This window comes from Schistocerca nitens, chromosome 5 (assembly GCF_023898315.1).
Source record: "Schistocerca nitens isolate TAMUIC-IGC-003100 chromosome 5, iqSchNite1.1, whole genome shotgun sequence".
Lineage (NCBI taxonomy): Eukaryota > Metazoa > Arthropoda > Insecta > Orthoptera > Acrididae > Schistocerca > Schistocerca nitens.
Window position 1 is genome coordinate 855,159,580 of NC_064618.1, and position 23,335 is coordinate 855,182,914.

The 23,335-nt window shown below is 47.3% G+C and overlaps 1 protein-coding gene across 1 annotated transcript in view; it reads right to left on the reverse strand.

Moving 5' to 3' along the window:
* The window catches only part of LOC126260761 (uncharacterized), a 168,280-nt gene that overhangs the window by 8,633 nt on the left and 136,312 nt on the right, over positions 1 to 23,335 (reverse strand). The window contains exons 8-10 of the mRNA XM_049958099.1: positions 17,118 to 17,387; positions 12,138 to 12,292; positions 3,913 to 4,227 (exon numbers count right to left, since the gene is read on the reverse strand). Coding sequence (XP_049814056.1) covers positions 3,913 to 4,227; positions 12,138 to 12,292; positions 17,118 to 17,387 — 740 coding nt within the window. The remainder of the gene's footprint in view (positions 1 to 3,912; positions 4,228 to 12,137; positions 12,293 to 17,117; positions 17,388 to 23,335) is intronic.

Genomic DNA, 23,335 nt, shown 5'->3' on the forward strand with positions numbered 1-23,335 from the left:
ATGCTGCGAGAACTGTGTCAACAAGTGTCTACCAACTTGTGTTTCCTAGTGACTGTAGTGATGCCACAGTGTGGTCATTCTGAACTCTAAGCAATTTGCCACTCAGTAATCGTGGCTCATATACTGTGTTCTCAACTGCAAGTCCACACCTACAGTTTCATAGCTACTGCCGAGCCTGGCGAGCAAAGATATGTTTTTTGTAATAAATAAAGTATTGCTTATTCAGAGTGGCCAAATTAAGTGGAGTGTTACCAGCCACCTCAGTGTCCAAGAATTCGGAGACAACAGAAGTATTTTGAAGAAAATCTTCAAAAGTGGTATAAAGTCACCACAGTTTGTGGTAATCATTTACATATCCAACCGTATACTACAGCTCGAGCAGGATACGGTGGGGGATGCACACTGGCCAGTTTTCGTCCAAAGCGATGGACGAGTTCATTCGTTTGTTTTTCACCTTTTGTGTGTGAAATCTTATGGGACTTAACTGCTAAGGTCATCAGTCCCTAAGCTTACACACTACTTAACCTAAACTATCCTAAGGACAAACACACACACCCATGCCCGAGGGAGGACTCGAACCTCCGCACGGGATCAGCCGCACAGTCCATTGACTGCAGCGTCTCAGACCGCTCGACTAATCCTGCGCGGCTTTCACCTTTTGACTGGCCAACAATGACAGAATCGAAGCGCGCACCCTGAAATCTTTCTCAATCGATTTTGCAGGAACTATTCGGTAGAGAATTTTCATTTTTGCTTTACTTATAGCTTTATATTTCAGAGTCATGATGGTTTGCCCATTACTTTGTTAATGGTCACAGTTGTTGTGATATTTACGTGAAAGTAAGACACTGCTCGAGAGTCGGAAAATTGTGCATTGAGAAATAGAAGTCGCTACGATTTTGCGTTTGGTGCATAGTACGTAATATGTTGTCGCGTATGAAATTTAGCTGACATATGGATTTTTTCTTTAGACATGGGTAGAGGTGGCAATCTGTCACCAATCTTGAGAAAACTGGCCGATGTAGCACATTCGTTCGCGATCGCACCATGCCAGCGACAAAGTCAGAGTGAAATATCCACATTCCTCATATTTCATAAATGGTGTCAGATATTGAAATGAGATTTTGGCAAATGATAGTACGCAAAGAGGAGAGTATTTTACCATATCGTTATAATTTAAAACTTCATTATTTACTGCGTTATTCCAATAGCTACAGACTTTTGCGGTAAAAGAATGTAATTTTTAAGGGCTATTAATAGCTGGTGAAACGAGGATGTTATGGGTTTTGGAACAACATATGTGAAGATACACTCCTGGAAATTGAAATAAGAACACCGTGAATTCATTGTCCCAGGAAGGGGAAACTTTATTGACACATTCCTGGGGTCAGATACATCACATGATCACACTGACAGAACCACAGGCACATAGACACAGGCAACAGAGCATGCACAATGTCGGCACTAGTACAGTGTATATCCACCTTTCGCAGCAATGCAGGCTGCTATTCTCCCATGGAGACGATCGTAGAGATGCTGGATGTAGTCCTGTGGAACGGCTTGCCATGCCATTTCCACCTGGCGCCTCAGTTGGACCAGCGTTCGTGCTGACGTGCAGACCGCGTGAGACGACGCTTCATCCAGTCCCAAACATGCTCAATGGGGGACAGATCCGGAGATCTTGCTGGCCAGGGTAGTTGACTTACACCTTCTAGAGCACGTTGGGTGGCACGGGATACATGCGGAGGTGCATTGTCCTGTCGGAACAGCAAGTTCCCTTGCCGGTCTAGGAATGGTAGAACGATGGGTTCGATGACGGTTTGGATGTACCGTGCACTATTCAGTGTCCCCTCGACGATCACCAGTGGTGTACAGCCAGTGTAGGAGATCGCTCCCCACACCATGATGCCGGGTGTTGGCCCTGTGTGCCTCGGTCGTATGCAGTCCTGATTGTGGCGCTCACCTGCACGGCGCCAAACACGCATACGACCATCATTGGCACCAAGGCAGAAGCGACTCTCATCGCTGAAGACGACACGTCTCCATTCGTCCCTCCATTCACGCCTGTCGCGACACCACTGGAGGCGGGCTGCACGATGTTGGGGCGTGAGCGGAAGACGGCCTAACGGTGTGCGGGACCATAGCCCAGCTTCATGGAGACGGTTGCGAATGGTCCTCGCCGATACCCCAGGAGCAACAGTGTCCCTAATTTGCTGGGAAGTGGCGGTGTGGTCCCCTACGGCACTGCGTAGGATCCTACGGTCTTGGCGTGCATCCGTGCGTCGCTGCGGTCCGGTCCCAGGTCGACGGGCACGTGCACCTTCCGCCGACCACTGGCGACAACATCGATGTACTGTGGAGACCTCACGCCCCACGTGTTGAGCAATTCGGCGGTACGTCCACCCGGCCTCCCGCATGCCCACTATACGCCCTCGCTCAAAGTCCGTCAACTGCACATACGGTTCACGTCCACGCTGTCGTGGCATGCTACCAGTGTTAAAGACTGCGATGGAGCTCCGTATGCCACGGCAAACTGGCTGACACTGACGGCGGCGGTGCACAAGTGCTGCGCAGCTAGCGCCATTCGACGGCCAACACCGCGGTTCCTGGTGTGTCCGCTGTGCCGTGCGTGTGATCATTGCTTGTACAGCCCTCTCGCAGTGTCCGGAGCAAGTATGGTGGGTCTGACACACCGGTGTCAATGTGTTCTTTTTTCCATTTCCAGGAGTGTATTACACGTTTATTGTACTGAGCATGTGCTTTTTCATAAGTCACTGAGTTTAGGTTTCCTCAGTTCCTCACCCAATAAACATAATAAACCACTGTTTCAGGATTCCTCTAGCAATTGTATCTGCACGAAATGTTAGTGAGGTGAGACAGTGTAAACTCCGGTGTGTTTTGGCAAAAGAAGAAAATTTTGATTTGGCAACCAGAGAAATGTATAGGTTTTAATCAAAATTCGCCACTCGTGACGCTTTTCTGAAAGTTACAAATTGTTAAGAAGCCAGGCGGAAATCAGTCGCTGCCTTTTCGGCGGATTTCTCTTTAGGTACTAATGAAACCATAGCTGACAGTAGATCTTTCTGAATAGTCACCGTGCAAGTGTGGGTGTGGTGCGGCCCCACTTAGTATTTACAGGAAATGAGAGCATAGGCTTCAGCTTAGAACGGCACTCTCCCCACGCTTCCCCAGCGACTGCACATCTAGCGGCCACGGCATTTTGCGCGCTCTATACTTTCGCACCTATTTATAGTTTATATGAAGATAGTAACTGTTCTCGAAAGAACGGATACCATTGATGACCTTGCAGCTTCTCAAGAATAAATGATAACTAACCCTCAGCTGCTGACAGGTGTTGTTGACATACCTTCATTATCATTTATTCTAGAGAAGCTGCACGGTCATCAATGGTATCTGTTCTTTCGAGAACAGTTACTACCTTCATATATAGTTAAATGGCTATCCGGCCATCGACCTTCGTCTGTGCGAGTGCGCATAGGTTGTCCGAAGTCTTAGGGGAATCGTCAACTTAAGAGGGCGCGAGTAACGAGTGGATGGGCAAAGTATCTAGTAGGAACGTTACGTACGTAGAGAGTGGACGGTTGGGAATGTGGGTCTCACGGGAAGCGTCCAAGGGATAAGTCCCTGGAGTCGCGCTATTCATCTGTGTCATCAGTGGCTCAGATGGATAGAGCCCTGCCATGTAAGCAGGAGATCCACGGGTACGTGTCCCGGTCGGGACACACATTTTCAGCTTTCCCCATCGAGGTATGTCAACAACACCTGTCGGCAGCTGAGGGTTACAATTAATTATCATTTATTTATAGTTTGTTGCGTGCTAAATGCGTGACGTAGCACTTGTACAGCGCAGTCTTGTATTGCGATTCGAGTTGTATGCGTTTTGTAGGCTACCTGCAGCAGGACGACGGGCGGCGGGCTGTCGCCGCCGCTCTTCATGGCGTCGCGGAAGAAGCTGGCGCCGGCGGCGAGCGCCTGGCCGCGGCGCTGGGCGGGCAGCCCGCCGAGCACGAGCACGGCGCCTGGGGGCGGCGCCAGCACCGCATCATCCCGCAGCTCGCGGCGCCGCTCTAGCGGCCGCTCCACGAAGTAGCGCGGCGCGTCGCGCAGGGCGGCGCCCACCGCCGGCGGGCCGCCGCTCAGCAGGCGCAGCACCTGCAGCCCGCCCAGCAGCTGCGCCGCGCGCCGCAGCCGCTCCGGCCCGTCGCCCTGGTCACAGAGGCACGCAGTCGGTACGAGCAGGAAGTCCAGGCACAGCAGTGGCCAGGTGCAGATCCACAAGGGAAGGGGGAGGAGGGGGCGGGGGGTGTTCAAATGGTTCAAATGGCTCTGAGCACTATGGGACTTAACATCTGAGGTCATCAGTCCCCTAGAACTTAGAACTACTTAAACCTAACTAACCTAAGGACACCACACAATGCCTGAGGCAGGATTCGAAACTGCGACCGTAGCAGTCGCGCGGTTCCAGACTGAAGCGCCTAGAACCGCTCGGCCACCGCGGCCGGCGCAGAATCCTTCGATTTGTGAGATTGTCTCCATAACCATACATGTGCATCTGCTCCATACAATTTTAAACGAGACTCGTCTGACCAGGCAACATGTTTCCAGTAATCAACAGTCCAAAGTCGGTGTTGGTGGGCCCAGGTTAGGCACAAAGCTTTGTGTTGTCTAGTCATGAAGCCTTTGCTCCAAAGCCCACCCATACGATGATGTTTCATTGAATGGTTCACACGCTGACACTTTTTGATGGCCCAGCACAGAAATCTGCAGCAATTTGCAGAAGGGTTGCACTTCCGTCCAGCTGTACGATTCTCTTCTATCATTGTTGGTGCTGTTCTTGCAGGATCTTCTTCCAGCTGTAGTTATGTTTGAGCTTTGATGTTTTACCAGATTCCTGATATTCATGATGCACTCGTGAAATAGTCGTGTGGGAAAGTCCCCACTTCATCACTACCTTGGAGATGCTGCGTCCCATCACACATGCACTGAGTATAACACCACATTCAAACTCATTTGAAATCTTGATAACCTGCCACTGTTAGCAGTAGCCAATCTAACAAGTGCACCAGACAATTGTTGTCTTATACAGATGTTGCCAACAACAGCAGCATATTCTACCTGTTTACATATCTCTGTATTTTAATATCCATGCCTACTCTCTTTCCATCGGCACTAAAGTATATAGCTTTCAAGCTGTGTTGTCACACAGAATCGTGTTGCCACACTGATGCTGGCAACGCAAATCGATGTGTCAGGCATTAGTGAGGGCTCGCTGCAGTCCACAGCAAAGCATGGGAGCCGCCCCTGAAGACCACACATCCTCTATCAGCTCTGCAGTGCCTTCATACTGAGTTAGTACAGGATGATTTTTTCCACCATACACAAACTAGCGATTGATCGATGAGAGTATACAGAACAAAAAAGGTCTAATGAACTTATGTCTAGAAACGCATGGTTCTCATGCTAGAGGCCATTTAATCAATCATACAGTGTTACACAGACTGCAGTCTAATACACACTGTACCATGCAGCCATAGTTACATGATGTGTTGAAAATAGTTTCGATGTGCCTCAACACATGTTGAGTTTCACACGTTTGCAATGGCCAGGCTGCATCTGAACACTATTAAAGGCAGCATGAATATGCTGTTCCAGTGTCTCCACATCAGGAATGGGCTCTCCATACATAGTATTCGTGAGATGGCTCCATAACCAGAAATCGCACGAGTTGAGATCCAGTGAAGAAGCAGACCAAGCAAATGTACATCCTTGTCCGATCTATTGACCAGGGAAGACACATCTGAGATGTGTCCGAACGTCAACGGCGATGTGGTCCGGAGCACCATCATGTAGCATCCACATAACCCTTCGAATTATTAGTGGTATTTCTTCCAACAGGGGAGGCAAAGTCGCCTGCAAGAAACTCCAATAGTTCTGACCTGTTAGGCGTCGAAGAAGAAAGACTGATCCCAAAATATGGTCGTCAACTATCCCGCTCCATGCATTCTGGTTGCACCAATGCTGATGATTTGCTGTCACCATACCATGGAGGTTCTGCATACTCCCCCACAGATGACTTATGAAATTTGAAGGTACCAATCTGCGTAAAAGTGGCCTCATCTGTGAATAGGATGGATGACACAAATCCCAGAACTGTGGTTGCCTGGTGAAGAAACCAGTGGCAAACCGGTTCCCAATGTGAAAAGTCTGTCACTAGTAACCCTTGCACACGCTGTAAGTGATAAGTGTAGTAACAGTTATCATGGAGAATGTCCTACGTGGTTGTCTGGCTCACCCTCTACTGGTGGGCCAACTGCCTGGTACTGAAACTGTGGTCGAGTCTCGGTCGGGCACACAGTTTTAATCTGCCAGGAAGTTTCATATCAGCGCACACTCCACTGCAGAGTGAAAATCTAATTCTGGAAACATCCCGCAGGCTGTGGCTAAGCCATGTCTCTGCAATACCCTTTCTTTCAGGAGTGCTGGTTCTGCAAGGTTCGCAGGAGAGCTTCTGTAAAGTTTGGAAGGTAGGAGACGAAATACTGGCAGGACTGTGAGGACTGGGCGTGAGTCATGCTTCGGTAGCTCAGATGGTAGAGCACTTGCCCCCGAAAGGCAGAGGTCCCGAGTTCGAGTCTCGGTCGGGCACACAGTTTTAATCTGCCAGGAAGTTTCAACGAGATATGCTTTTTGTTTATGGACTAGCCGATGGTAATGCGCATGAACCTCGACGGTTGTATGAGGAACGGTACCCAGCAAGACACCCCCCCCCCCACCTGAAAACGTTTACAGCAAATCACCTGCGACTTTGCTAAACAGGCTCGTTAGCGGGATGTCATGGTGATGCTGGAAGACCTCAGACACGATGAGATGCTGCATTTGAAGAGACTGTTCTCGAGCGGCTCGAGGAAGCACCTACGACAAGTACTCGAGTGGTTGGCTTGACATGGGGGTCGCTCATCGGTTCGTCTGGGTTGATTTTGAGCGATGACGGCCAGCATCCATTTAGTTTCCTCCTTGTCCAAGACCTAAATCCTGTGGCGGACTATGAACACAGGCCAGAGTTTTGTCAGTGGTTTCTGCGACGTGTTGCACGAGATCCCGAATTCCCCACCATTGTGTTGTTTACCGACGAGTGCACCTTCTATCGGTATGGTCTTTACAACAGTCGAAACGTTCATTACTGGACAAGGGGAAACCCTCTCATCACGTACGTCTACGGGCACCGGGAACGATTTTCGCTCAACATTTGGGCAGGCATTGTGGGAGAGCATCTGACTGAGTCGATCCGTCTACCTCCTTGACTCACCGGGGAAAATTACCTTCACTTTTTGAAAGAAACTCTACCTGACCTGCTGGAAGATGTTCCCCTGGACATACAGCTGCGCATTTGGTTGCAGCATGACGAGGCTCCTGCGCACAACTCATACTGCGAGCGGATATTTAAATGAACTCTATGACGGCGCGTAATTGGCAGAGGTGCTCGAAGGACATGGCCCCACGGTCGCCAGACCTCATGCCACCAGACTTTTTCCTGTGGGCATTCTTCAAGGTTCTACTTCACCCACCTGGAAGCGAACCACCTAGAAACAAAGAGGAATTAATGGATCGCATTCAACATGCCGCCAATCACATGAGGACAATGCAGGAATCTTTGAAAGAGTTCGGCAAAACATCGTCCGACTTTACTAAGCTTGTGTCGCGTTAGAGGGTCGCCAGTTTGAGCACCTGCTTCAAGTAAACAATGTCCTTGCTACAAAAAAAGGCCCGTTTCAGGGCTGACACTATTTGAAAAAAACTTTCTGTACGCGAACTAACAGCTGTTGATGGGTTTGTTCCTGGTACGTCACGAAACTACATTGGATGTGTCGGGACCCCGACGGATTCGCCCCTAGGCCCCAGACTGGAAGGCTGGCTCGCTACCACTGAGAGTGCGGGCCGCCTTGGATACATTGCGATCTCTGACGGGCAACGCATTCGTGGTCGTGGCTTGTCCAGAGCATCTGGCAACAGGGCAATCCCATGGGCAATCTGAGCACATGGGCCGAGTGTCCGTAGTTTAAAAACTGTGCGTTGTTGACCTACACAACATTAGTAATTTATGTTCTACTGGCACCAGCTATCCAGGTTTAAAATTACGAGACAATTTTTCTCCACCCTATATATATATATATATATATATATATATATATATATATATATATATATATATATATATATATACACACACACTGAAGCGCCAAAGAATCTGGTATATGGAAACAGAGATATGTAAAATGGCAGCATACGGCACTGTGGTCGCCAACACCTAAATAAGACGACAAGTGTCTGGCGCAGTTGTTGGTTATCAAGATTTAACTGAGTCTGAATGTGGTGTTACAGTCGGCACACGAGCGATGGGACACAGCATCTCTGAGGTAGTGATGAAGTGGGGATTTTCCTGTACGACCATTTCACGGCTGTATCGTGAATATCAGGAATCCGGTAAAACATCGAATGCCCAACATCTGTGAACCAGAAAAAGTTCCTTCAAGAATGGGACAAACGACGACTGAAGAGAATCGTTGAACGTGACCATAGTGCAACGCTTCCGCAAATTGCAGCACATTTCAGTGTTGGGCCCTCAACAAGTGTCAGAGTGCGAACCATTCAACGAAACATCACCGATATGGGCTTTCGGAGCCACAGGCCCACTCGTATATCCTCAATGACAGCTCAAGACAAAGCTTTACGCCTCACCTGGGCCCATCAACACACAGACATTGGACTGTTGATGACTGGAAACATGTTGCCTGATCGGACGAGTCTCGTTTCAAATTGTATCGAGCGGATGGACGTGTATAAGTGTGGAGACAACCTTATGAATCCAAGGACCCTGCATGTCAGCAGAGGACTGTTCAAGATGGTGGAGGCTCTGTAATGGTGTGGGGCATAATACGTTTAGATACGACTTTGACTGGTGACACATATGAAAGAATCCTGTCTGATCACCTTCATCCATTCATGTTCATCGTGCATTCTGACGGACTTGGGCAATTCCAGCAGAACAATTCGACAGCCCACACGTCCACATTTTCTATAGACTGACTCCAGAAACACTCTTCTAAGTTTAAACACTTGCACCGGCCACCAAACTGCCCAAACATGAACATTATTGAACATATCTTGGATTCCTTGCAACATGCTATTCAAAAGAGATCTCCCCCCCCCCCTCCCCCCGTAGTCTTCCGGACTTATAGACAACCCTGCAGGATTCATGGTGTCAATTCCACCCAGGACTACTACAGACATTAGTCGAGTCCAGGCCACGTGTTGTGGCACGTCTGCATGCTCACAGGGGCCCTATATGAGACTGGCTCTTGTCTGGAATATGAAGTTGTGTTACTCCTGCTTCCATCATGTTCATTTTTAATTGCAGCGATCCATTCTTTTGTTTCAAATTCTACGAGGGCTGTTTGTTTTTCAACCTCCGATAGGCTATAAAAAAAGACAAGTTCATAGAAAACTATTATTTATTACCGAAAGTTTTGTACACTTATGGTTCCTTCTCAACATAATCACCGAAAAGATTGAGACATTTATCGTACCTGTGGACAAGCTTTGCAATACCTTCTTCAAAAAATGTTGTCGCCATTGATTGCAAATGAGCATTGACGCAGTTTTGAAGATCTTCTTTGGTTTGAAAGTGCTCCCCTCACAGCCACGTCTTCAGTTGAGGGAAAAGGTGAAAGTCGCTGGGTGCCAAGTCAGGACTGTACGGCGGATGATCGAAAATGTCCCATTGAAATTGTTCGAGGAGCCGTTGGGTTGTGCCAGCGGTGTGTGGACAAGCATTGTCACGGGTCAACACAATTCCTGAAGACAGTATTCCTCTTCATTTGTTTTGAATGGCTTCCTGTAAACGTCGTGAAGTTTCACAGTAAGCAGCTGCACTGGTGTGGTTGCGGGCTGCCGCCCACTGGGACGGCGATAAGCGAAGTAAGCTGGTGACGACGGTGGTCGGAGTGCAGAGCAGAAGAAGTCTCGCAATAGTCCAGTTGCTGGCAGAGTCGGAGTCCAGTTGAGGACAATGCCAGTGTCGTGACGTCGCGGTAGCGCTATCCAGGGCGGGAGTGCACGAGGGTGGTCCGCGTCATCTTGTTGGGAAGCCATGGAGGAGGTGTAGCCATTGATGGTACTACAAATTTTATCCCGTTTTCTTACATAACCGAATAAATAATCGTAAACTTTCAGTTTCTTATTGTTACTCTGTGTGTTCCTTCTTCAGCATAATTTGGTCCTAAAATTTTCCTGGTTACTTCTAGTTCTCTCTATTGGATTTCTTCAGTATCCCTCTTTCTGTTTAAAATTACTGTTTCACCTCCATAGAAAAACTCTGGTTCGGTGACTGCGTTGCAACGATTCACTTTAGTATATTTTCAGATGCAATTTTTTTTAATTAAAGATGTGTACTGTAAGCTTAAAGTCTGTTTCCATTTTGTGAGAAATAATTTCGCAACAAATCTTTTCCAGGGCCGTTTCCTGAATGGTTTCGCCTAAATATTCGGACTGAGACACTCTTTCGCTTTTCCCGTGTTCAGTTACTGCAATTTTGGCCGACACGTTGTTTCTAGGCACGTATTTAGTTTTTTCAAATGATTTTGGAGTCCGTCTGTTTTTTCTGTTTCTTCACCAATTTCTGTTGAATTTTGCTCTATTTTAGTGTCCTGTCATATTAATACCAGGTCATCTGCAAAGGCTAGGCAATCCATCTTAATAGTGGTTGATGCGTCCGTCAATTTTAAGCTCTGATTTCGTTTTCGTCACTATTGTATTGCTTTTCCCAACATACAGTTGAAAAGTAATACAGAGAGGTTCTTCACCTTGTCTCACTCCTGTTTAAATTTCAAAATTTTCCGTAATTTCTTCCTTGAATTTTATCTTAGATTTTGTACCATTTAGTGTCTGAGTAATAATTAATTGCTGCAGGTCTGACGTTCTCTCAGAATTTGGAACGCCGATTTACAGTCCACTGAATCATAAGCTTTTTTTAAAAAAAATCTTTCGGAACTGAGTTTTTTTTGGGAAAGTTCTATTTGCTCTGAAATCAGCTTGATATCCACCAGTTTATATATAGCAAAACCTACTCAAAATGGCTCATTGAAACAGGAGATGATACTGAAAAAATGGAAATTACGGAAGATAACATAACCAGTCGAGAACAGTCAGAAACGTAATAAATTAACATACACTTGAAGAAAACATATGGAAAAGTTAACAGAAATAAACGTTCGGAAGAATGCAAGGGAGAACACAGGGATTATATGAAGAGAATTTCGGAAGAACGAAAGAACAAGAAAAAGTCATAGCTACTCAAGTTTAAACGGTTTCTGAAAACATGTATCTGTGAGGGTTACCGAATTCTACTGTGATCCAATGAATCGTACTGAAAATCGGCAGTCAGTTTTATTGTGAACTGTACAAATGACATTTGATTCGTAAGACACGTCGTAATTCCGATACCGGATTTTGTTCGTGCCCTAAGAATGACGTCACCAGCAGCCATAATTAAAGAAGCCGTCTCAGCAGCAGACGACCAGCTGCAGCCATTTCCGGAGAGTTGTAGGGAGTTACGCCGTCACTACGTACTAATGGGGGCAACCGTTTAAGATAATTCCATTCTAATGGATTCTGGAATCACTGACTACATGCTGAATTATAGCAATATACTTTTAATTTGTGTTCAATTATAATAAACAAACATTAAGCAGTTTTTTTGTTTGCCTTTCAACCATTTCAAATCAACTGAGTCATAGCCGTGGACTTATACCGGTGGGCGTAACAAGTCAAGATCGGAATAAATATGTCCACGAATATATCCACGAATCTGTTAATGGGGGATTCGCCTGTTGCGGCAAAACAAAGAAAGACAGGTAGATCTCAGGTTGTTTACTATTTCAGATTTTACCTTTTATGATTTAATTACGTTTAATCGCTGGCAACATACTTCAGTGATACGTAACGTGAATGGAAGCGATGAATACACGCACATCGATCCAGCGGACGTAGAAGAGCGACGGGAGGTGCGTAGCGCCACGGCAGTAGATACAGTTGTTCAAACCGAAGGGGCAGTGTGTTACCTGGACAATGTCCCCCACAGTCGTGTCCAGCCCCTGGAAGATGACGGTCTTCTGCAGCAGCCACTCCTGCGACGCGGTGTCCAGCTGGAGCAGCGAGAACTGGTCGTCGTGTCGGATCCACCCCTCTGTCGCATCAGGAGGCACTCCGTCTGCCTCTGGATGAACATCAGACGCTAATATTTACAGCTGAGGCAGAAAGGCTTGATTACACAGAAAAAAATCGGTTAGGTTACTGGAGGGTACAAGGCGGCGAATCAAGTGAAAATTCTGTGAGTACAGTTTGTTACAATGAAATGAATACCCCTGGCTGCATACAGGCGTTGATGTAAGTCAACGGCGACAGTTGAAAATGTGTGCCCCGACCGGGACTCGAACCCAGGATCTCCTGCTTACATGGCAGACGCTCTATCCATTTTTTGTTTGTTTTTTTTGTTTGGTATAGTTCGTTGCGTTAGGTCTGGGCGGACGTCACAAGACATCCGCTCAAGGTGATCGTTGATTCCTTGACTCAGTTTTTTTTTTTTAATTCCAGAGAGCACGCAGCGCTCTGACCGAACACGCTGAGCTACCGTGCCGGCATCCATCTGAGCCACCGAGGACACAGAGGATAGTCGACTGGAGGGACTTGTCTCTGACACGCCTCACATGAGACCCAAATTCTGAACTTACTGTCCCGCACTATATTCATAGTGCCCCTGCCCATTACACTCGTTACTAGCGGCTTTACTGCCGATTGCCGTAAGATTTCGGGCACTGTTTGTGCATCTGCACAGAAGAAGGTGGTCAAATGGCCGGTGAGTCTTAACTATATATATGTGAAGAGGGTATCAGTTCTTTCGGACATGTCGACATGACTCAGATGGATATAGCGTCTGCCATGCAAGCAGGAGAACCGGGGTTAGAGTCCCGGTCGGGGCCACACTTTTTTTTTATGCGACTTAACTTCTGAGGTCATCAGTCGCCTAGAACTAATTAAACTTAACCAACCTAAGGACATCACACACATCCATGCCCGAGGCAGGATTCGAACCTGCGACCGTAGCGGTCGCTCGGTTCCAGACTGTAGCGCCTAGAACCGCACGGCCATACCGGCCGGCGGCACACATTTTCAACTGTCCCCGTTGACTTATATCAACGCCTGTATGCAGCCAGGGGTATTCATTTCATTTTAATTTCATTCTAACGAGCTCCATGGTCACCGATGGTATCTGTTCTTTAGGACATGTCTGAAAGAACAGATACAATCTTCATATATGTACAGTTTGTTAACTAGAATAATATACTTGCTGTTCAGAAACTAACTATGCAGTGCCATGTTGTGGTGTGTTTAGTAATGACTGATATGATTGTCAATTATTAATACTACGTTTTCATTGTTTAGCACATTTAAACCATATTTGACCAGGTATTTGTATTTGTTCGCAGGTCCGGTTTGATTGGAGACCAACGTCTTATATGACATCATTGTGATCCAGGTCATCATGCTGACGACTGAACAAAGAGTGTTTCTTGTGGAGCATGTGTTTCGCAATGGAGACAAGTTTACCTCAGCAGTGGAAGCTGCATATGCAGCAAAGTTTCCAGGAGTGAAGATAGCTAACTGCAATGCTGTACGGAACCTCATCACCAAGTTTCGAAAGACTGGAAGCGTTCATAATGCTCAAAATCAGGCAGGCCATCCACATCCACTTCGGAAGAGAAGATGGCGTCGGTGCAAGACGTGATGCTGCGACCTAACCTAACCTAACCTAACCTAACCTAAAAGTCCAAAGAAATCGGTTGGACGACTAGCTCAGCAGGCCCACGTGTCGGCGTGTTCCACGAACAAGATTCTCTGATTCTCCGCACGTCACTGTCCATGTATCCGTGCGAAATGTCGATCGTGCATGAACTGAGAGACACCGATCGCCCGGCGCGTGTGAACTTCTGAAAATGGTTTCTGTCCTTCAGGCAGGACAATGGTGAGGGGATTCTTGACACGACGTTTTTCAGGGATGAGCCATGGTTTCACCTCTCCGGTTGCGTGAATAGCCAGCAAAGTTGTGTGTGGACTACGGAGAATCCGCATGAATGTAAGGTGTCCCCTCTGCATGATCAAAGGGTTGGTGTTTGGTGCTCCGTGAATCGTAAACGCATCATTGGGCCGATCTCCTTTTAGGACACCATAAATGCAGAACAGTACTGCATCTGCATTGTGGAGCCCTTCCTAGGTGAACTAATAATGTCGTGTGACTAGAACCTCCCGTCGGGTAGACCGTTCGCCGGATGCAAGTCTTTAGAATTGACGCCACTTCGGCGACTTGCGCGTCGATGGGGATGAAATGATGGTGATTAGGACAACACAACACCCAGTCCCTGAGCGGAAAAAATCTCCAACCCAGCCAGGAATCGAAGCCGGGCCCTTAGGATTGACATTCTGTCGCGCGGACCACTTTTTTGTTACACTGGCATGTAGGTAAAGAATGCAAAAGAGTGAGAGACTGGGAGCGGTGGGAAGTTTCAACTACTTCGAGAGTATGACAAAGCAGATAAGTGAATGTGCAAGTGGAGTTGATAGCTCAAGAGACGTGTGAGAGGAATGACATGGAACAAAGAAAATCCCGAGACAAGTAGTGAGGTAATACAGTAAATGTATTATGTACCAACTACACCGTGCTTGCAGAAACGTAGAGTGTGAAGGAATAGGGACATAGTAGTCCAGAAAGTCAACTGTAGTTTCTGATAAGTCTGATAGCTGTAACGAAAAAGGATATGTAAGAAATGAAAGCGTTAGGGAGATAACACGCAAACAACGCCTGCAAGAGAAAGTTGTGAAAAAAAGACTAAAACGGTATGGACATATGAAGCGAATGGATGATAAGATGACGCCTTGGAAGATGCACGAGATGAAGATGGAGGGTAAGAGATGCAGAAGAAGGCCAAGCGAGAAGAGGGTAAAAAGAGTGGAAGAAAGCGTTCGGAAGAGCGACAGAGTTATGGGGGAAACTGGGCGTGTACATCTACTTTTATACATATACACTCTGCAAGCCACTGTGCGGTGATGGTAGGCATGAGAAATGAGGAAGGCTAATTGGATTTTGCAATATATTTCAGCTTTAATAGCAAATACACTGTTCAAAACTCATAAAACGAGAAGACTTGAAAAAAGCCTAGACACACACAAAGATTATAGCTAGATTACATCACGGTCATACAGAGAATTTCAAATAAATATTGGATTGCAGGGTGTACCCAGGAGCCAGACAGGATTAGATCCCAATTTAGTACTGATGAAGAGTAGACCGAAGTTCAAGAGATCTGTCTAGTAGACTCAGTATCGAAAGAAATGGGCCACTGAACTGACGTACAATTCTGAAATGTGTTTGAAGTTCTCTAAGGCTGTAGATACTATGATAATGAATACCACAATTGGCAGTTCAGTTGAAGAGGAACGGAATGTCTAAAAATGGTAATTACAGAAATAGGGCAGACAAATATAGGTACAAAGAAAGCAAGGTCTAAGAAATCTTGGGTAACAGAAGGAATATTTGAACTGATGGGCGAAAGAAGGTAGTACACAAATGAAACTTCCTGGCAGATGAAAACTGTGTGCCGGACCGAGACTCGACCTCGGGACCTTTGCCTTTCGCGGGCAAGTGCTCTACCATCTGAGCTGCCAGGAGGTTTCATATCAGGTGACACTCCGCTGCAGAGTGTAAATCTCATTCTGGAAACATCCCCCGGGCTGTGGCTAAGCCATGTCTCCGCAATATCCTTTCTTTCAGGAGTGCTAGTTCTGCAAGGCTTGCAGGAGAGCTTCTGTAAAGTTTGGAAGGTAGGAGACGAGGTACTGGCAGAAGTAAAGCTGTGAGGACGGGCTGTGAGTCGTGCTTTGGTAGCTCAGGTGGTAGAGCACTTGCCCGCGAAAGGCAAAGGTCCCGAGGTCGAGTCTCGGTCCGGCACACAGTTTTAATCTGACAGGAAGTTTCATATCAGCGCACTCTCCGCTGCAGAGTGAAAATCTCATTCTAGTACACAAATGTTCAGAGAAAGAGAGGAATACAACATTATAACTCACATAGGAAGGAAATACATGGGAAATGCTGGGAAGTTAAGTTGAAATGACCTTATGGAAGGTGTGAGGAAATCGAAAAACAATTGTCCGTCGGAAGAGCAGATTCATCATTTAAAAAAGTCAAAACAACCTTTGGCGAAATTAAAGCAAGAGTGGCAACATTACAGGCGCAGTAGGAAAGAAGATGATCGAAGCATTTGACATGTGGTGCTATACAGGGATGGTGAAAATTAGGTGGCCTGATGAGGTAAAGAAGAAAGGAACATATGGAAAACACTGCAGAAACAAGGGACAGGATGGCAGGACATGGGTTAAAACCTCAGGAAATAATTTTTATTGTACAAGAGGGAGCTACAGAGGATAAAAACTGCAGAGAAAGGCAGAGACTGGAATACATCCAGTAAATACTTGAAAGCGTTGGGTCCAAGTGCTGCTCTGAGATTAAGGGGTTGGCACAGGAGAGGAAGTGGTGGTGGACTGCATCAAAACAGCCAGAAGACTAAGTAGAGAGGGAGGGAGGGAGGGAGGGGAGGAGGAAGACAGAAGAGAGAAGAGAGAGAGAGAGATATGTTGGGAAGGGGAGGACAGATGGACAGGCTCGCATTCCAAGCAGAGCTGGGTAGCGATGGAAAATGTACAAAATGATGATGATGATGATGATGTTTAGGCATCCTCGAAGCGAGAAGGTGAAATCCTTGACTCTTGTAGGAGGCTGATCATGGAGATAGACCGAAAGGCACTAACAAGAGTCATACTCAAGCACCCGACTGTACAGGTCTTTCTAACAACTTGCAGTGCGTAAAAAAGGGGTCAGCTAAGGATGTACCAATATAACAGCTATGAGTCATACCTCACAGTGGTGCATCAGGCCAATCACCTGTAACGTCGAAAGGCCCGAGCTGGCCCCTGCAGCTGCGCTAGCCTACCTGTGACGAGGACGAGCGTCTTGGGGTGGCGCCGCAGCTCGTCCAGCAGGCGGCTCCGGGCGGCGGCGGACAGTGGGTCTGCAGTGTGCGGCTGGAGCAGCAGCAGCCAGCGGCAGGCGCGGCTGGCCAGCGCGGCCGCCACCTCGGGCAGGCGGCGCTCCGCCGCCTCGGCGGTCACGGCCAGCACCCTGTCCGGCTGCAGGGCCTGGAGCGCCTTCCCCGCCGACAGCAGGCCGCAACCTCGCTCGCACACCACCACCACCGGCCGGCCTGTCCACACGTGACACTTAAGCACCCGACTGTACAGGTATTTCTAACAACTTGCAGTGCGTAAAAAAGGGGTCAGCTAAGGACGTACCAATATAACAGCTATGAATAAGTACAGATTAATTTTTTTCGATACTTGTGGTGTCGGCGTCAGCAAGGTAAGTATATGGAAATGCAGACTTTCTCGGCGAATTTCATTGATGAAATATTCTAAGGTTATCAGCCAACCTGTGGCATCGTGCTGTCGCAACGTTTCGACGAGTTTCCTACTCGTCATCTTCAAGCGGAGTGTCGGGTTTATGTTCCATTCGTTCCTTTATAGCCATTGGACTGCAGTTCCTCTGTTGAGGGCCTAATCGATGGACTAGTAGGGTACTTGTGGAACAGACCACTGGGTGCGACACTTCTTTCGGAGACACACGATTGGCTCACTCTTCGAGCCATCGACCGAGGAATCCAGTGACTATAAAGGAACGAAGGGGACGTGAACCTGGGGTAAGACAGTAGGTGAGGTTGGACCCATCATACAAACAGTCACCTCCGTGGTCACTGCATAGACGCTAGAAGCTGTGGAGGTGATCCTGGAAGAGGAGAGGCATGTCACAGCTGCCCGTCCACAGAGGGCCCTGTGGGCATGCAGCAGGCTGCTCCCAAAGCCATCTCCATCCAGGGGTCAGTGACGTCACCGGCGGCCACTCGCAGAGCTGCCCACTCGTTGTCGCTTCCCAGAGATCGAGTTGCAGTGTCACCACCTACCTGCCTCCCTCTTTCAGACGACGCCACTGGATAAGATAGCTAAGTCTCTACAGGACAGAACCTGTCCCCATCTCCTCAATCGTTACCCTTTCACACCTCACTACCAATCTAGACCTCCCCTCCCCCATCAGCCCTGTCCTCTCACCCCTGAACAGCTAGAGCAGCTGCTCAGATTCCTTTCCCTACAGGCTATTACGACAGTCAACACCAGGGCCATCTTCATCCCGATGCAGAGGGAACACATTATCAGTGTGTAAGCGTATTGTCATATCGCTGGCTTAGTTGTGGAGTATCTTTGCGGGCAGCCGCGTCTGTCGAGTCGAGCGCGGGACACGGAACTGTTACGTTGTGTAGTGTGTAGCTCTGCATGTGAGAGGCATTGTTAGCATGGAAGTTGAAGTGTTGCTACAAGTGTTATTACAGTAAACTGATAAAATAAGTAAATGATTCAGAGGAAAGTGCGTCAAGAAATAATTTAAAAATGAGCAGTGCTGCTGATAACGTATTTGTGTGCCCTCTCGTTGCGTGTCGTACCGTACAGTATCAATCACCCGCGCCGTGTTCGGTCTCTCAGAATGAACTAATGCGAATCAGAAAAAATTAGTTACCACAAAAGAGTGCAGTCAAGTGCCAGTGTCTTGTAGCGAGCGTGAGGACGTGCGTTCGATCATCGCGTTTCCGCATTATCAACAATCAGCCGCGCCGCTACGGTTACGCACACGCTCGTACAACTGAGAACTGTGAACTGTAAATTTAACTTCGTGAACAGTGTTAAAATATCATTACTAGTTTCAAGGAGGACTGGTATCAGATATCTGTGTATGCGTGACGAGCGTAAGAACTTTCGTGCGATCATTCGGCTTTCGCATCATCAACGATCACCCGCGTCGTGTCGGTTACGCGTTTGCTCGTCCGAATGATATTGTGGACTGTTAATCATCCATTGGGATAACACTTCTGAATTAGAATATAGACAGTGCAACCCACGACTTTCTTTCATCGCCTCAAAAATATAGTTGTTCATACCAGACATAGGACAGTGTTGTGTTTTAACGTTGAGTGGCTCCCCTAAACCCGCTTGCATAATTCGATAGATAATTTGAGGCAAGCCAGCAGCAGTGTGGAGCAGAACAGTACGACCGCCGCGGGATTACCAGGTACGTGGCGTGGAGAGGGCGCACGGTCAAGAAAAGCAGAAGCACATTCATTTTATAGGGACCCCACCCTTTCGTACTTCCGGGCATGTTACAAGTGTTGTGGATGTGACCTTCTGTGAAGAACAAGATATTCTCCACGATACCAACTCAGAAGATGAAGATGCCATCGCCACAGATGAACCTTCTGAGCAGCCCTTCAGAAGGTCGTCTAAGAAGGACAAGAAGTGGAGAACACAGGACAGGTGCCAAACCACCTCCCTAGCTTCCCCTTCCCGACAGACATCCGTCACATCAACAACCATCATCACATCATCATCGATCCCTAACGTGCCTAGCAAGAAACGAGACTTTTCTATTTCAGAAGTACCACAAGCCAATACTACAAGAGAGGCCAAGAAATCATCAACCCAGAGAGGATTTGCAGGAATGACACTCCAGTGTGTACCCTGCACAGCAACAGGCAGGGATGAGCCTGTAAGATCAAGTGTAAAGCGTCAAGAAGCCGACACTTCGCATTAAGAAACGCTACGACAATACGGCGCCACCAGTCGGCTGACAACCAGAGAAGATTTCATTGTCGATAAAAAGTATTCCATAATTTCATGCTATCGAAAAAAATGTGAAGGCATCCTGTTCGAAAGTACTGAGTGATATTGCTGGACATAAGAAACTTGCACTACTAATCTAAATTAATTAAAATCTACGCAGTATCTGCGTAGCATACAGTGAACACAATTACCGTAGTTAGCAGTATAAAAGCTCACTGGATAATAAACTCCTGGAAATTGAAATAAGAACACCGTGAATTCATTGTCCCAGGAAGGGGAAACTTTATTGACACATTCCTGGGGTCAGATACATCACATGATCACACTGACAGAACCACAGGCACATAGACACAGGCAACAGAGCATGCACAATGTCGGCACTAGTACAGTGTATATCCACCTTTCGCAGCAATGCAGGCTGCTATTCTCCCATGGAGACGATCGTAGAGATGCTGGATGTAGTCCTGTGGAACGGCTTGCCATGCCATTTCCACCTGGCGCCTCAGTTGGACCAGCGTTCGTGCTGGACGTGCAGACCGCGTGAGACGACGCTTCATCCAGTCCCAAACATGCTCAATGGGGGACAGATCCGGAGATCTTGCTGGCCAGGGTAGTTGACTTACACCTTCTAGAGCACGTTGGGTGGCACGGGATACATGCGGACGTGCATTGTCCTGTTGGAACAGCAAGTTCCCTTGCCGGTCTAGGAATGGTAGAACGATGGGTTCGATGACGGTTTGGATGTACCGTGCACTATTCAGTGTCCCCTCGACGATCACCAGTGGTGTACGGCCAGTGTAGGAGATCGCTCCCCACACCATGATGCCGAGTGTTGGCCCTCTGTGCCTCGGTCGTATGCAGTCCTGATTGTGGCGCTCACCTGCACGGCGCCAAACACGCATACGACCATCATTGGCACCAAGGCAGAAGCGACTCTCATCGCTGAAGACGACACGTCTCCATTCGTCCCTCCATTCACGCCTGTCGCGACACCACTGGAGGCGGGCTGCACGATGTTGGGGCGTGAGCGGAAGACGGCCTAACGGTGTGCGGGACCGTAGCCCAGCTTCATGGAGACGGTTGCGAATGGTCCTCGCCGATACCCCAGGAGCAACAGTGTCCCTAATTTGCTGGGAAGTGGCGGTGCGGTCCCCTACGGCACTGCGTAGGATCCTACGGTCTTGGCGTGCATCCGTGCGTCGCTGCGGTCCGGTCCCAGGTCGACGGGCACGTGCACCTTCCGCCGACCACTGGCGACAACATCGATGTACTGTGGAGACCTCACGCCCCACGTGTTGAGCAATTCGGCGGTACGTCCACCCGGCCTCCCGCATGCCCACTATACGCCCTCGCTCAAACTCCGTCAACTGCACATACGGTTCACGTCCACGCTGTCGCGGCATGCTACCAGTGTTAAAGACTGCGATGGAGCTCCGTATGCCACGGCAAACTGGCTGACACTGACGGCGGCGGTGCACAAATGCTGCGCAGCTAGCGCCATTCGACGGCCAACACCGCGGTTCCTGGTGTGTCCGCTGTGCCGTGCGTGTGATCATTGCTTGTACAGCCCTCTCGCAGTGTCCGGAGCAAGTATGGTTGGTCTGACACACCGGTGTCAATGTGTTCTTTTTTCCATTTCCAGGAGTGTATATTAGACGGTCACTTAAAAGAGCTGACTGGTCGCTTTTGAACGCTTGAGACTGAGCACAGTTGGTACCACAGCATATCACCCTCCATCGAAGTGCGACCTTTATCAAGGCTAGGCAGGCCGGCCGGTGTGGCCGAGCGGTTCTAGGCGCTTCAGTCTGGAACCGCGCGACCGCCACGGTCACAGGTTCGAATCCTGCCTCGGGCATCGATGTGTGTGATGTCCTTAGGTTAGTTAGGTTTAAGTAGTTCTAAGTTCTAGGGGACTGATGACCTCAGATGTTTACTCCCATAGTGCTCAGAGCCATTTGAACCAAGACTAGGCATGTTGTCACAAGGCGTTAGACTGCTGTCTCTTCAGAATGACTAACGTTTGTTCAGAGTTCATAAACGCACATTAGTAAAATACAGTACATACCCACAATCCCAGAAAAGTGGTTATAGTATTGATTTTATATTCTAGCGTTTTCTTCCCAACTTAGCGCAGTTTACACTGTATTCTAAAAGAATGCTGTTATATAAAAGAAAAGCTTGTAATAACGGCACATATGGATAAGATGAAAGTTATGTCACGACTCGTATCTTGCTTGAGGGTGGAATATTGTGTTTCTATTACACTCGTCTTACTGCTATTATTTTCCTTACCATTACCTGTGATTACAGCACATTTATATATACACGTGGCTCTTCATCGCTACTTGCTCGAGTGCGAGCCAAAACTGGAGCAATATCTAGTTTAAATTGTTTTATTCAGAATTAAAGTCATGCTATTTACCTGAAATTTTCTCACCGATTGATTACTGTCATCAAAATTCCTCATACGATCTTTCACTGAGGGCTTCACCCTCTCCACTTTATCATCATAATTCAAGAAATCACTAATACTTTCCCTAGAGGCAGGTACAGTCAATTCTCTAACTTTCTGAGGCAACTTAGTTTCTAAACCCATAATTATTGATTCACTACCTAGCACTTTGTCCAGATATTTCAGTTTGTTTATCCAAAGCTCACAGAAATCTTTCACAGTACCCTTCCTACAGTCAAATCTCTCTCCTCCCCAAAATTCATTCAAAATTCTCTGCTGCTTCTCTTTGGACTAATATTCACCTAAAAATGCTTTCTCAAAGCTTTGCCCCAAAGTATAGCTATCAGCTACCTGAGCTGTCCATCCATAAGCATTCCCTTTCAAAAAACCTCTCACAAATGACATTTTCTTTCTGTCATTCCATGTTGCAGGCAAATCATTAAATTCTCTAATGAAATCAGTGGATGCACTTCCCCATATGGTTCAAAATTATTAAATTTCTTACAACTAACAAATGAAGGACTGTTTGGGACACTACATACTCTATGCTTTAGGTTTCGTACCTCTTCCTTCTTTCTCTTCATTTCAGCCAACTTGGAACCTACATTTTTGATTACCTTTAGCAGTTTTTCCTATACCACTACTGCACACTTGGTTTCTATCTCTGTTTCTAAATCATTTTTAATTTGATGGATTTGGTTCTCAAGTTTAACCGTGTTTTCAGCACAAAATTCCCTTGCAGCTTTGACTTCATCTTTACACTGTTTTTCGGAAGCCCCCACCCTCCTACTGTAGTCATCACAAAGCTTCTCTCTTCTACACATTTACTGCTCATTAATATTAATTTCTCATTAGTGTTATACAGTACTTTCTTTATCTTTGCATCACAATCTTTAGCAAACGCCTCAACCTTGTTATTTAATTCTGAAAGATTAGAGCTGACGACCTGAATTTCATTTTTAATTTCTTTCTTCAGTTCATCCTTTAAGCTAACCATGTCAGTTCTAAAGCTATCAGTTTTCTTTTCCATCCTATTAA